The sequence below is a fragment of the Calidris pugnax genome, unplaced genomic scaffold (genome assembly GCF_001431845.1).
Source record: "Calidris pugnax isolate Ruff unplaced genomic scaffold, ASM143184v1 scaffold27, whole genome shotgun sequence".
Classification (NCBI taxonomy): domain Eukaryota; kingdom Metazoa; phylum Chordata; class Aves; order Charadriiformes; family Scolopacidae; genus Calidris; species Calidris pugnax.
In genome coordinates this window covers 6,219,295-6,235,389 of record NW_015090893.1, presented here as the reverse complement: position 1 = coordinate 6,235,389, position 16,095 = coordinate 6,219,295, and the positions used below count along the sequence as shown (strand labels likewise).

Genomic DNA, 16,095 nt, shown 5'->3' with positions numbered 1-16,095 from the left:
CAGATGGAAACCTCACCATTTGCAGCTACAACTCCAGCCCGGAGCCCCCGGACCTGCCCATTTCTCATCTGCCTGTTCCTGAGAAGATTTACAAAGCCAGATTCCTTAAGCGGATGCGGCAGGAATAGGTTTGCCTTTCCTAACTGTGGTGTGACTCTGGCCCTGGCTCCCGGTGCTGCCCACACCATCCCTCAGCTCCCTGCAGCGACCGGGCGGGCGCTGGTCTCTGGGTGCACGAGTGTAGGACCCTGTGACTGCCGACCAGGAACGGGACCCACCACCAGCTTCAGTAAATGAGACTTCAAATGCTCAGGCTTTAGTCGCATCCGGGATAAACACGTTGTTGGGCAGGTTATTTCTGTTCAGTTTCTACCTCTGGCACGTGAAATGCAGCCCAGCCCAGTCCCAGCCGTGCAGGAGATGTTCCTGAGCAACACCCTCCTGCAGACACAGACATTGGTGAAGAGGAGGGGAAATGGTATTATCGAGTCTGGGCGGCAGCTTCGTGCCTGGCTGCTGAACAGCTTCCTAAATGTACTCCTGGAGCGGTGCTGGTGAGGGCCAAGCGGTAAAACAGGTCCCTGGAGAGGCAGCGGGGCTGCGGGCTCTGCCTGATTGCATCTGAGCACAGCTGCTGAGAACTGCATCTTTCTTTACCCCAGCAAAGGCTGGCACATTTCCCTTAGCTCCTTTGGCTCTGGCCTCCATCGCGGGGCACTTCTCTGCCTTAGGAAAGTAGAACTGCAGCATTTGGAAACCTTGGGAAGGGAGAAGGCTGGAAGCTGGTGGATTTACTGCTTACGGCACCAGCCCCTGACCTGCCCTTGAAGCGACAGTTCTCTCTGTGCCCCAACGCACCTGTGTGTCCCTGCTCCAAGCCCAAATACTGCTGAGGCCACGGCACTTGCAGCCAGCAGCAAGTTTACTAATCCAAGACGTGACCGATGGCTTCTGATATGATTTTGCAGCATTAATGGAAGGGCGTAGGGTGCACAGCTGCCCTGGCCCCTCTTCTCACAGCTCATTCCCAATGTTGTCTTTCTAAAGGCAAACAGAGCAAGCTGAGTGATTCACGAGAGGATAATGCATTTCTATCTGTGTGGTATTTGTATTTCTGGGATTTTATATTTAGCATAGTCCAGTATTCATCCTTTTACACCCTGGAGCCCCCAGCCCCTTCCTCTGATGCCTCAGACGCTTCAACATTTGAATGAGCCCTCCAGCAGGCACAGCCTCAATTTAATATTTAATGACCAAGACAACCACGTTTGGAAATTCCAGTCCCTAAGCTTTTAAGATGAGGAGCTTTTCACTGAAAATCTGGATTTCAAAATTAGAACTACTCCTCCTGAACTCTGAATATTTACCCCAAATTCACAACACCCCAAAATCTTCCACAAGCCTGCCCGGCACGGAGCTCCCATGGCTTGTGCTCCAAACCCAGCCAGGGAGGAAAAACAAAAAGACCACAGGAACACTCAAGGGAAAAGCAGGAGCAGAACCACGAAGAGGCCAGAGGATGCGAGTGAGAACCAGGAGCCAGCACTGTAAGAACCAGCACACAAAATGATCCTTTCCCTGCGCCGCCTTCAGAGAGCCCTAACGCCGCTCGCCTCCCTGCACAAAGAGGCAGAACAACAAATCCACCCACGACGACTTAGAGCAAGGACGAGTGGGCAAGAGGAGAAAAAAAACAAAATGACAGCAGTGAGCAGCAGTTGCTACCAAGGCCATATGCACATCATGGCCTTGTCTCTGCCCTGGCAGTTGCCTGGAGCCCCGCTGGTGCTGCTGCGCCGTGCTGCCGACGCTCCCTGCGCTCCTCAGCATTTGGCAGCCTGAGCATCGCTTTGCCTGTGACCGAGCAGAGGGACAAGCTGCTTTTCAAACAGGCTCAGCCACACCTCACCCGCCGGAGAATCGTTCCAGCCTGGCGGCATTCCCAGCTTCCCACAAAGTGCAGAGGCACAAGAGGGACCTCACCACGCCGATCTCGGCAGCCCTTGCGCTCTCCATAGCCGGGCAGCGGGAAGGCAGGGCCAGCGTATCCCTCCTGGGACCACCCCGGCCACCGAGGAGGCCTCAGGCAGGCGACTGCCCGCATCCTCCCACCGCCTCTGCACCACGGAGCACTCACACGTAACGAGTATGAGACAGTGTCTGAATCCACCACATCATCTCTCTTACTGATCTACCCCATTTCCTTAAGAAATCTGCCCGTTGCTCTCTCCCTAAAAGCAAGCCGGTTTCTCTGTAGCGACACCCAGGCTTTCAGCTGGCAAGCTCTGCCACAAAACCCTCCTGCGCCAGAGCTGCCCCGAGCAGCTGCTCCCTGCACTTTTGCCCTCATTAAGTATCACCCTTTTGATGCTTCAGGGCAGCAGTAAACACTATTACTGAGCGGCATTGTGTAGGACTGGCTTCACCGCTGAAGGTTGGGTTACTTTTATACCTTCGTCACCAAACTACTGGAGTGAAGATTAATCAAGGGAGTAATTGCAGAACTCTGAAATCTGTCTGGCTAACCTCTCCTGCGGCCTTCACAGTCACACAGCAAATCCAGCAGACTCCCACAGCGAGACGCTACCGACACAATGTCACAAAGGAAAGGCCATTAGTGAGCAATTACATTTCAGCAGGATTTCCCCTCTCCACCACAGCCTAATGAGGATAACCAATTCAAGAGGAACTGCTGCAAGGATGAATGAATAATGAGAGAAAGAGGATGGGAGTTCCTGCAATCCGGACAGAATAAGAAACAACCCCGTGAAGGAAAAGAAAAACCCATATGCTGGAGCTCTGCTCCAAGCAACAGCCAGATGTGGACATTCGCTCACAGTTACAGGAGGCACCAACTGGTTTCAAAAGCATCATAGAGGCCCAGGGCCAAGACAACAGTCACTGCAGAGAGTGGACATGCACACGATGGCTCCAGAAGTCAATTCAACTTTTGGGAAAGACTTCTGACTATTGACAACAGGTCACTGCAACGAAACACTGTAATTACAAAAGGGTTAGTACCTTTGTATCACCCACTAAATCCTGGCACACCAGATAAAATTTAATGCTTCCTTGAAATACAAACATCCTAGAAGTCAAGTTTACCTGAAAAGCTTATTTTTTGTTTAACTTAAGAGCTCAACTAAAATTAGGATATCTTTTCTTTACAGTAATAAAATGCAAGTGGAAAAAAAAAATCTATGGAAATGCTACCTTCTATTTAATGGGAAAATGCAACTCTAAAGATTCTGCCATTTGAAGAAATATCTGCCTTTGTGTCCCTCCTTTGACCGCAGTGTCGGAGATGGAGAGCTCCCATTCCAGGGTTATCTGTTACAGCACAACTTCCTCCCCCTCCTACAGGGCACCGTGGCAAGGCAAGGCAGCTCAGTGCACGGCATTTCCTCACTAAATGGAGAAATACCCAATGACACTTACCTGCAACGGGCAGACTTGGCTGTAACTGTTAGTATTGCAAGTCAAAACCAGCCAGAGAAAAGCTCAGCAGGCAGCGCCCAGGTACTCAAAGGGCCAGCAATTTTTCTCTTCCCACCGCTCCGTGCCTCGCTGGGGCTGGGGCAGCACGGACCCCCCCTGCTCGCAGGGAGACTGGCTCTGCCCCAGGGGCTGGGGGAGCCCTGAGCTCGCCCCCAGCTCTGCCCCTCACCCAGCACTCACCCACTGCGCTGCCATCGCAGCGACCACCTCCCATCACATCCACCTTCCGCCTCTCACCCGGGCTGAGCGTGTCCCGGTGGCAGCCACGGAACAGAGCCTTCAGGGCTTCATTGTATCTGCCTCTACAACGTACACGTAATCTTTTCTTGTTAATTACACAAGAAAGGATTTTTTCCTATTGCTTGTGGGGAGCACCCGGCTGGCTGAGCATCCCTCGGTATCTTTTAGCCACTGCGGTGAAAGGTAAGGATGGATAGAGACTTGTCCAGGTGACAGACTTCCAGCAGTGGACTAGTAACCTCAGTTTAATCTTTTGTTTAATTCAGGGAAAAAAAAAAAAAAAAGTTAACATAAACCGAAGGCTTTGGGGTCAAGGACTGATAAAACAAGGAAGTTATGACATCAAAACATTATTCAACATTATTTCCCTTTAAAAGAGCACTGAAAAAAATCAAGGCTTTATTTGAATAAATGTTACACAACATTCTTTATCATTTACTTCCCAGCAAACCTTAAAGGGTGAATCATATTTTCCTCATTCAAGTCTACAAAATGAAAGAGGCATAGTGACCATTCAATATACAGACAAGAAGGTAGCACGGAGCAAAGCTTAAATATTAAGCAACTAAAGCAAAAAAGTGAAAAGCAATACATTACTGTAATTCTCTATCATTAGAATATCCCTGACAATTTCATTTCAAAATGAAAATCTGGTTTCAAACAAAATGGCTGCAATACTTTCTGTGAAAACAAACACAAATACAGTTAGCTACCTTGTCTATTTTTATGCTATTTGCTTATATACCCATATTCTCCAATGCAGAGACCTGCATCTCTCTTAAGCATATTTTTTATATTTCAGCCGCTGCGCACAAGTGCTCGGGAAGGTGAGGACAGGAGAGCACTGGCCAAGAGTCAGATGTCACACAGGCAGGCACTACTGGCTTCTACTTACAACATCAAGCAGTTTTCAATCCCATGTGCAATCACCCTGCTATTACAGTCCTGGGCCTTTTTCCTGAGCAGAAACTGTTTTGTGCCATGTTGTTTGGTGGTTATTTTCTGTTTGGTTTTTTTTTTTTCTTGTGTTGGGGGGGGGTAAAAAATGTAATTTATTAGGCCAAGACTCTCATTCCTTGTCAATACAATCGGGGTTTGGTCTCTGGAGGTGAAAGGCCAGCACATACATCACATCAAATCGCTTCCCCTTTCCTCAAATTGGATGTCTTAATTTTTCTAACTCGTAGTCAAATCTGAGGCCACGAACAGGACCAGGCCACTGATCCTCTTCAACTGGCGAAAAGGAAAAGCACTGCAGAAGAAGCATTATTCTCAAATTAAAAAAAAAAAAAGTAGCTTATTATTACAAATGGTACAGTTTGAACTTACTGTACACCATTATCTAGCTATTTTTTAAGAAGGAGGCAGTAAGTATTCAATTTCTGGCTTTATAAATAAAGAATTTCTCTCTGAAAAATAGAAACTGAACCAACACGAAGCACGAGCTGCCTCAGGAGGTGTGTATTGCTGATACACCTATCCTGGATGTGGATGCCTGTCCCAGCCTCTCACTTCCCCCTGCACCGATTGTTTAACAAGTATAGACCTGTTGCCAATATCAAAGCCAAACGACAGAGTTGTCCTAACTTCAAATTCTATGTGATTAATTCAGGCTCCGTACACGAAGGCTGTGAAACTGCCTTTGTGCTGGTACAGATGCCTCTCAGAAAGGTATCTCTGTTTTTAAATGATCTAGACAAAAGACACTCTTTTTTGTCCAATCGAAACAAGATATTAGTAAGGAGGAAAAGAATTTACTACAAGTCTTTTCACTTCTATAAGAAACAAAAATTTGACTTTTAATAGATTGTGTGCACATTTTCATTGCTTCACAACAAATATTTTCCCAGGTTATATAATAAATCCCCTGCTAAGAACTATGTAAGAAACGATACTGCTGAGAAAGTGTACACACAATGCCAAATAATCAGTGACACATAAATTAATATTTAATAACTCAATATTTCAGCAGCGTGTCCAGCATTCACAAGCTCCACCAAAATAACTCTTACCGAACACCTTTGAGGGAGGGGAATAAAATGGATAAAACCCACTGGGTTTCTTTCTTTTTGATTTACAGCTATTCAAAGAACTCAATGCAACTCAGGTCAACAACCATCAGAAACACTAATAAAACCTTTGCTCTACTAGTTACCTATCCGAAAAATATTTATGTCAAAAGGAAAAATTAACCCATGATTTGAACTAGAAATGCCATTCCATTTAATCACTCTCCATTCATGATTCCCATCTTGTTATAGTCTTATAAGCAAAATGCTGCTCTCTGCGTTGTAGCCCTTCTTAACGTTATTCCACAATCCTCAATTCCCTAAGTGTTACAATAGCATAAATAAAATGCAACCATATTCACACAGAAGGAGCTTTCCCATAATACAGAGATACATGGAGTTTGTGGTCACTGTCCTTTCCATCACCTCTATGGGAAATATTGGTCTCATATAGCAGGACTGTTCATATTTTACAATACAATTGGTTTTGGACATGCTTTTGATCACAGATCACAGCTCTGCTAACACCTGCACTAAATACTAACTAAGCCTCATAGAATGGAAAATTGCAATGCTAAAGTTAAGAATTAAAATAAAAGTTCAAAAGTTACAGTCAACTTCCCAGGCAATTGGCTCCATCACTGGCACCTATCAAAACATACAAACGTGACTGTCACATTACAAAAAAACCCAGTTATTTGCAGTGATTCTTCATACTAATAATTCAAGTGGTTCCTTGCATGTAAGTGTCATATAGTCTTTAATAATTTCATGCGTCATTTATTGCAAAAAAGTTTTATAAAATATTTCCTAACATCTTTTTAAATTTTAAAGAAAATGTACATTAGGTACAGGTGCCCTAACAGGGTGCGAGGGGGACCTTTAACATATTTACCCCCTTTCCCCTTCAAAAAATGTTTACTACTTGGTGAAGATTTCAGAGGAAAAATAGGACAATTCAGTCTCAGATTTCTTTCAGTCCTGATGAGCTGGTGCTCTTCGTGGCAGTGTAGTGAGGTTCCATAAAAACAGCAGTTGACTAGTGTCTCTGAGCTGAAAAGGGGAGAGAAAGGGAAAATGGTTAAATGTCTTCCAGGATATATTGCAAAGTAGGTAAGCAAAATCTGAGGTGGCCAGAAAAGTTACCAGTTCACCTGCTTTGTGCATTGTGTGCAGAAGACAAAAAAATAAATATTTACATTATTGCAAGACATACACAAGAGAACAAACTCCTCAGTTGACTGGAGTTTTAAGCAAAGGTACCATACCAATCTAAGTTATATCTCACCCCGTTTCAGCATCCAGAGAGAATTTATTTTTTTTAAGACATTTAAAGATAGCTAACAAAGGAGGGAGATGAATACACAAAGTCTATACGATGCTGTGTAGTTCACAGTGCAAAGCTAAATCTGACACTGTAATGCCATTCCAAATGCATGACCTCAGTGTGCACGGGAGCACTGAAGTATAAAGCTGCTAATCATGTTTCTTTTCCATTATTGCTTACGTTTTCGCATTTGCTCCACAGAACTGAAATAAAATGATGATAAAGCAGGTAGAAGCAGTCCAAGTAATAACTGCATGAGGCCCCCAGCAGCCAGGAACCCTCAGGGCAGTGCGGGATCAGCACTGACCTGCCTCTTGTGTAGCCCGGAGAATTCTGGAATATCCTAAATTGGAGGAGACCTCTGGAGAACATCCGCTCCAGCCCCTCTGCTCAAAAAACACACAGGAGAACAAAAGAGGTTCCAACAGGACCAGGCCAGTCTTGTTGATTCCTTTTACCATTCTGTTGAGCTTCTGACTCTTAGGATTATTTAAGAGGTATATACATCTTCCAGTACTGACAACAGCACTGTGAATAACACAACTGAATTTAAATTCAGAGACTCACAGCACGGGCAAGAAAATTCTAAAGGTCTTTCTAAACAGACAACTCTTCTGAATAATATCCAAAAGAATATGAAAAAACATGAAGTAGGAAAGAGGAATTTGTGAAAATGGTCCAACCACAAGAGGAGGGAGGGAAGACAAAGGGAGTAACTATGGAGTTTCTCAACTGCTCAGATGCTCACTGTGCCACAAAAGGACAACATAAAGCACAGAAAAATAGTTCATTTCATATCCTATACAATGCAGTAGAATTAAAATAGGAATGACATTTTGGGAAAGCTGAAACAGAAGAAATGAGGACTAATTACGAAATTTAACTGATCCAGGCAAAGATGCACTGAGCTGCTACGTGCTGACAGTAGACAAGCAGGCCAATAAGTCTGTATTTGGGTATGATACTCAGAATTGATGTTTAATTAAACTTATTTTAGCTATGGTCCACTCCCAGATGCATGAGATAAACCTGCAGACCCTCTACAGAGAGGAGGATACTACATGAAGTTCCACTGTATTCAACAGTACTTACTGTTGGTGCAGGTAACTAAACACCACAGTATTCCAGGCTGCAAAACAACCAAAATTGGGTATTAAAGCATAGGATCAATAAGAAATTCTACAAGATAATATTAAATTAGTATCATGTGTCCATTGCAAAGAGAAGCTTTTATAGTATGTCAGAGAACCAAACTCTACGTAGAAACGTCAAAAATCCCATAAAAAGTTGGATGACAGTTCAGCCGGTATGTCCACACTTCCAAAGCCAAGCCTCAGTGACACTATTACTAGCCAGCAAACTTCTGTGATCAACGAAGGAATAAATGAGAGAAGAATTTGGTTCAGTTACTCAAGCATGCACACAAATACTACTAGGCTTAAGGAAATGACCAGTTCACTATAACATGGGTGCTCCCTCGTTCTGACGGCCAGCAGTTCTCCTGTTCACACCCCATCTACCAACTCAGCAATCAGAGCAGTTGCAGTGATTTTCAGAATCAATACTCAGCAAAGTCTGTTTGTTAGAAACCAGGCACTCCTGCTCCTGCCCAGGTCAGGCCCTGCAGCTCTTACACTATTCCAGTCTTACCACTGAGATTCCAGAGCGCCCTGAGCGAGCACCAGGAGCCTTGCTTCTCCCAGTGACATTACACACCATCCCTAGTGACCCCAGAAACATCACCAGTCTGATCCCCTGTTTTAGTCCAGTCTTCTGTTTTACCAGCAGCAAATCTCAGCTTATAAAAACTGAAATCAATGCCTATCGAATATCTAATCCCAGACCTAATGCAATGATAGAGTAGTGGATCGAACTTCTTAATTTTAATAAAGTCATGACTTCTTCACGTATATCAAGCTCCCTTTACACCAACTGTAAGTTCTCCTCTCCATGACAAAAAAAAAGATACAAGAGACATGCATACACCCGTGACGGATCCAAGGAGTAAATACATATTTGGGCTAGAATTCCCAATAATGTTCACTAACTGCTGGGCTTATAAACACGTGCTTTAAATTTCCTTAGGCACGCACTGGAAGTTATGCATGCTTGTGAAGTGTTACTGCCTCCGATCAGGGCTTTGGAAAGGAAACAAACCAACCAACTAAACTCAAAGAAAACAAACTTCATTTACCTAGAAGAGTGGCTTCCTGACTCTGGTCCATATCTCATCTGTGAGTTTTTCACCAAGACCTTCCTGCTCACTTTTTCAATTCTTTCCGTGTTCTAGGTACTAAACTTTTTAAAGAAGACTAAAATATTACTAAATTCTTTCCTGATTTTGCTTTTACACATCAGCAAAGGCAGGAAGCTGAGCCTGCAATCACAGACAGCCGATGAGCTGCCCACAAGGTAGATCCTAAGATGTGATCCACCCAGCAAAAATGTTTGAGGATTGATGGTTTAAGAGACATAACACCTGTCAAGTCATTTAACCTGATAACGTAATGCAAACATTCAAGAAGCCATCCTAAAGAGAAACTTAGTGTGGATCTTTTCAATAAAATATATATCAATCCTGACATCAGGTTAGGTCAGGGAAAATAGCTGTATCTGAAGTGCTCAAATAGAGCCCCACTTAAGGTGGGGCTTAAACCAACCAGACCTGCCAATTTCCCTGATAACTCCAGTGCCCCCAGTTCTGAATCCACAGTGGTCTGTCAGACACTGTAAGGGAGGAGCAGGACTTGTCAGCCTGATGCAAAATGCTGCCATTTGTTGAGACCTATGGTAGAAAAAAATCCAGTTAACAGAAGTAAAGTACTGACCGTGGGTTGAAAAGAAAACAATTAACCTCCTCGCCTGCCTGAATGCTTACCAGGTGTGCTACTCCTGCCTCCCAGACAACAGCATACCATGAAAAAACAACAATAAACAATCACAGAAAAATCACATGCTAACTTTTTTGACCTTAAACTGGAGTTTACCAGGAGAGTTAAAGGGAAATTACACATCATTAGCAGATGTGTAAAGTAGCAGACAGCAAAACAAGGTCTATGCATACAAACATTTATGCAGACACTCTACTGAAGAAGAACAGAAGAACTTGGTGCTAGAAGTCAGAGTGATACTATCAAATTTTGCTGGACAAAGTAACTGCCTAGAACAAGTGGAAACTGAAGCAATGGATTCTCATTCATGGTGGCCGTGACCTTTATGTACTTTAGAGTAAAAAAAGCAAATTTAGGGCACTATCTATTGACTATTGAGAGCATTTTACATCCATCGTGCAATCAATGCAGCCTTTGATAAACCAGATTTTTTCATATGGAAAATGCAAACAAGTGTGATAGCAAGGCAGACCACTTGCCATTGCTGCAACACAACTGGTAGCAAAATCCAGTTAATCATTACTTTCTTCCACATCTTACATCTGTCTTGCTTTCTAAAATGTGAGAACCACCAGCTATTCCTCCTCTTTTCAGGACATGGCTCAGATGAGACACTAGTTTTCCCCTCCAGGTAAAAACCATAAAGATGAGATTGTGCTGCCTTCTGGCCTTTGTATCATCACACAAAACTATGCGTGTACACTACATTTGTTATGGTCAAACTAGCAAGAATGTCTTTATTATAGTAATTAAATTTGCTTAAAAGAGAAGCAGGTGAGTCACAGTTGTGGAGTATATCGGAGTTGCTTTGTATTTTGCTTCTCATTCTTTATTACAAGCACAAAAAAAACCTGTTCCCCTTTGGCTGCTCACACAGTCTTTAAACTGAAATTCAAAGCCTTCTTGCCAGTGACATTATCATCTTTGTTGAAGTGATTACAGGATGGGAGAAAACTGAGACAATGGAAGGCAAAAGAGAAAATGGAACACTTGCTTTCAAGGATGTTTATGAGTTGGAGGCAGAAACCCAGAGTAAAAACTAGATTAAAAAAATAGGGTTATTAATTTCAAGAGAGTGTTTGTAACTATTGCAGAATCTCACTATTCCAATACATACTAACCATACACTTGTCACCTGCATGTTTGGTAAAATTAATGAATAGAAACTATTATCTATGGGAACCTTTGTATAGTCACAGTGAAGCCAACTTCAGAGTGCTGCATGTGGATTCAGCCTAAACCAGTGAGGAATAACCTCGGGCTGGATTGCTATAAGGTATGAAAACTGATTAGAGGATGTCTGATCTGCCCACTTAAAATATAGTTGGGTTTACATTGTTTTATTTGAATCAATAGCAGTGTTTTGTATAGAAAAGGTTTAGGGCAGACGTACACAAGCTTAGGCTCCTCAGATATAGCGACTGAAAAATAAAGCCACACACATGCAGTCACGTATCTTATTCTCCTTGTGTTGTGGAGGGACGTTTCTTACCCCGCGGGTTTCCCTGGGGTGAACCATACGGAGCAGGGACCGGTGACCCAGAGAACAAAAGGTACAAAATTGTGGGGTTGCCACAAAAGATGGAGCGTCCCTGAGCCCTCACAACCAGCCCTTCTACACTTTAAAGCTGCCTGCGCCGGCTGAACATCCATGTCATTAAATTCCCTGACCCTCTGTTTTATCAGTCATTCAGTGAGATCATCCACGTCATCATGTACCCCATGGTTTGTGAGCGATAGCAAAGCCTAATTCTGAGGGAACGGCTCTCCAGCGAGGCACAGTATGGGCTCAGGAGGCCAGACTCTGTTTTGAAGCAGTTTCATTGAACTGCTGGAGATTATGGAGTCACCATAAAAATTACCACCAGTAACAAACGCCAAGTGTGCGTGTTGGGACAAGCACTGACACAGCTTATGGCCTTTCACTACCAACGTTGTCAATGTCTGCCCCACTCAACTGCCCTTCACACAGTCGCTTTCCCAGAGTCATCCCTGTAACCTGGATTCTGATTTTTTTTAATGTGAAAATTTTCACAATCCTGTGCATTCACTATTGGCCAAAGAGAAGGACTGCCTTTGGAAGTATTTGGTTTTTCCCTTCAAAGGAAAAGCAAAAAGACAACAGGGAGCCATCAAACAGGAAGATAAGGCAGCTCAGAAGGACAAGGAAAATAAAAATAGTAGTATCCCCCATCACATGCCATGAAGAAGATACATAATTCTTAAAGTAGAGCCCAAATTTGAAAATAGATAGTGACATGTATGCACATGTATGCAACCTCTTTACGAGATGAATACTTTGTCTCTATACAGAACTATGTAACAGAAGGAACAGCACACACTATTTTACTGCTATAGATTCAAATTTTAAGTAGCTAGGAAGAGTTAAAATAGGCTTCTCTTCCAGATAATGCATTACTAAAAAGCAAGCAGAACTGCTACATTCCTCTACAGCCTTCAATAACAGGGCCTCAACTACAAGAGAAACCAAGAGCATTAACACACATTCTTCAGTTTACATGCCTGATTCTCTGAAATACATAACACAGTATTCAGAATTCCTAAAACTTGGCCAAACCCAGCTTTTTTATATAAACGTATCAGAAGAGATTAGGTCTCCAAATCCCTCAACACTTGAAAAATCTTAAGGAAAAGGTTTTTCTTCCTAAAATCAAGTATTGTTAACGTGATGTTCCAACCAAAAAATATTCACTGCTCAAAACCTTTAGCTATGATTTTTAGTGGCAACTTGTACAGAGAAAGAAGAACTTGTTTGTTCTGTTTTTTTCCCTAGCAGAGACAGAGGAAAACAGGTTTGCTTTTTCTTTTTTGGGGGGATAAAGGTAGAGGAGCTATTTTTAGTACTAAGCCTTCTCTCTCCTGTTTTTCTTCATTGGGAGTGATTTGGGAGCTTTCACAAATGGATTTCCAGCATCTTTCATGACGTCCAAATTAAAAGGTCATCATGAAACCAGTAAGAGTAACCTGATAATAATTTCCTTCTCCTATTGCTCAGGCTTCAACCACTTGTTATTACAACCTCTAGCAAACACATTACTTGCTATTTTTACCAAAACAAAAAAAAAACTTTGTGTGTCAGAGTCAAAATCTCTACTAAACAAACACCACAGATGGCTAAGAGACCACACCTTTGTCATCGCTCACCTTCCAGTTGAGGTTCCACACGTGTCAGCAACAGGAGAGCAAAAATAACTAGACCATTCCTAGTACTAGGAACAAATGTTCCTTACCACATTCATCTGCATTCCTGTATATATCTGATTTTAGGGCTGATTTTAGTGGTGGTGTCTTCAAAAAGTTAACACGATGTGCCCCTTATTAAAAGCAATATCAAGATGACTTCAGTTTTAGATGATGAAAGAACGAGAATTCGTGAAACAGTACACAACTATTTATGAAGTGCACTATGAAGTGCCATTCATACAGATACTTCAGTGTCAACTGAAGCATCTAATCAGGTCATACAGAGCACTCTGAGGTTCTAACCCTAACTAAACTTCTTTGAAAAATCCAGGTTTTATGGATTCGGCTGCTTTTCAGCAGAGCTACTAATTACCAAAACTTACCCCACATGCTTTAAAATTCTGAACCACTGCAGTACAATTAAACTCTAGTGTTGCCTAAAGCCAAACAAAAATCCTGAATGTTACTAAATAAAAAATGATGCAAAATTAGCATTTAAGTAAATATTTGTCTGGAATTGTATCTGCTTACTTTACTGACAAAGCAAGTACCCTATTCCCCTTTATGCACCTGTTAAAAACAGACAAGCATTATTCCGACACCAGAATTATGCTGCATTTCCATTACTGAATCGTTTAGTGATGGTAACAAGATAGCGAGAACACAGCTTGCCTTCCAAATCACAGATTCATAGCACATGGCTGGCACGTATAAGAACATTTCTTATTTATATTGCATATTTGACATCAAAACCATTAGTAAGCAAACATGAAAACTGATCTAGATCTATTTTTAAAAAAAACCCAAACACCTAATTTAAAATTGACATCTTATATAAATGATGTCATCCAAACATTATTTTGCACGGAAGAGGCCCCTCGGAAGAGATGCAGTGCAGTTCTACTACACGTGGAAGCTAAGACTGTGTCATTAGAAGGTCATACTTCCATTACACCAAGTGTGTGATTCCTGCACGACTGAAAACAGGATGTGTGAGGCACAATCCTTTGTTATATGCATATTTCTACAAAGATTCTGTAGGATCGGAATTGTTCATAACAAAATTACAGAAAACAGAGCTGTGACAGGGTCAGGGTAAGTCATCTACTCTATCCCATACCCAAACACAGGATTAATTTAACCCATTCCTGACAAAGGTTAGCCTAATCTATTGTTTTTAAAAACCCGTAATTATGAAAATTATACAACATTCCAAACAACATGCAGGATTTCACTATAAAAACTGGAATAAATATCATAGTGCCTAATCTTAAGTCCCTGTCTTATAATTTTAAATATTATTTCTTCTCCTAGTTGCAACTAAACAGAAGCATATTTCCCTTTTGCCTCTGCACCTATAAACCTAACACTGCCAAGTCCACCACTAAACCACCTCCATAAGTGCCACATCTACACGTCTTTTAAATATCTCCACAGATGGCGTCAGCACCACTTCCCTGGGCAGCCCATTCCACTGCTTGATAACCCTTTTGCTGAAGAAATTTTTCCTAATATCCAATCTAAACCTCCCCTGGCAGAGCCTGGGGCCATTTCGTCTTGTCCTAGTGCCGGTTACTTGGGAGAAGAGACTGACCCGCCTGCCTCACGACAACCTCTCTTCTGGGAGCGCAATAAGGTCTCCCCTCAGCCTCCTTTTCTCCAGGCTGAACAACCCCAGCTCCCTCAGCCTCTCCTCATATGACTTGTTCTCCAGACCCCTCACCAGCTTCGTTGCCCTTCTCTGGACCCACTCCAGCACCCCAACGTCCTTCTTGTAGAGAAGAGACCTAAAACTGGACGCAGTACTCAAGGTGGGGCCTCACCAGTACCGAGTACAGGGGGATGATCACTTCCCTTGTCCCGCTCACCAGGCTATCTCCTTTTCTGGTATCTCCATCAGCACAAGCACAGCAACCACAGTTTTCAGCCCTGTCTGGGAAGGCTATGCAGGTGTGCAAGAGCACATCTTACTCCCATTTGTCTCCTTATTGGAGGGTCAAAGTGGCTCAGGTCTTCTAAGGTAAAGGCCCTGGTCTTACCAGTGACATTCATTTTCCATGCTGCCACTTGCCCTACTTCACACCAAGAACATTGCTTTTTCTTGGGGGAAAGAAAAAGGGAGCCACAGGTCTGAGTTCCCTTCAATGATCCATCCCTAGCACTAATTGCCAGCGCTGCCCCAGGGAGAGCTATTCCCAACTGCCCAATCTGGTAGCGACAACAAAAGCGTGCAGGGAAAAAGCACGCTAGCAAGCCAGTCACCAAATCACTGCTTCCACAGCCACGCCTGGGAACTGCTATCTGGCCTTGCATCCACAGAAGGGCAGTTGTGTCAGTTTAATTTTAGAAAAAAACCCCCATAAATTAATCTACGTTACAGTCTGGATTGGTATACACATCCTAGGTAGTACAGAGGAAAGATTGAAATGTAAATCACAGGTAACTATAAGCTGCTATCAGGATCTAGCAATTAAAAAAACAACAATCAGAGATATTTCTGACTTAGGGAAGAATCACTGCCATTCGATAAAAGTTTTGTAAAACTCCATCTAATTCACCACAAACAGTTCTTACCACCGATGCCTGAGAGAGCACAGTTCAAACTAGAACAGGTGCAAAGAAATGCCAGTAGGATGAGCAGGGAACAGAAAAGCCATCTTTACAAGAGGATCTTATTTTATCTAGTTAAATGGCGACACTCTATAAATACACTGACAGGGTAACACCATAGGAGGGAACTATGTAAACTAAAATAAGAAGTTGTCACAAAGAACAGTGGTTTAGGTATTTTAAATGTCAAATAGGAACTTGCCATCATGACTGTTAAGGACACGTATGAAAACAGAGGTTCCGAGGTTCCTCCCATTAGATTAAGAATAATTGGAAGCTGAATACTTGTATCGACATCTCACAAGCTTGGATCTTT

General features: G+C 42.8%; 1 protein-coding gene across 4 annotated transcripts in view; it reads right to left on the bottom strand.

Annotated features, from left to right (window-relative positions):
- Positions 1–16,095, bottom strand: part of PWWP2A (PWWP domain containing 2A) — a 39,404-nt gene that overhangs the window by 3,853 nt on the left and 19,456 nt on the right. For 2 of the 4 annotated variants that reach the window (XM_014947908.1, XM_014947910.1), the window contains exon 3: positions 4,121–6,800. The exons of the other annotated variants lie outside the window; for them this stretch is intronic. Coding sequence is in view for 1 of the 2 variants with exons in the window: in XM_014947910.1 (XP_014803396.1) it covers positions 6,787–6,800 (14 nt within the window). In the remaining variant the exon portion in view is untranslated. Of the gene's footprint in view, positions 1–4,120; positions 6,801–16,095 lie in introns of those variants that run through there. 4 annotated transcript variants of the gene reach the window in all.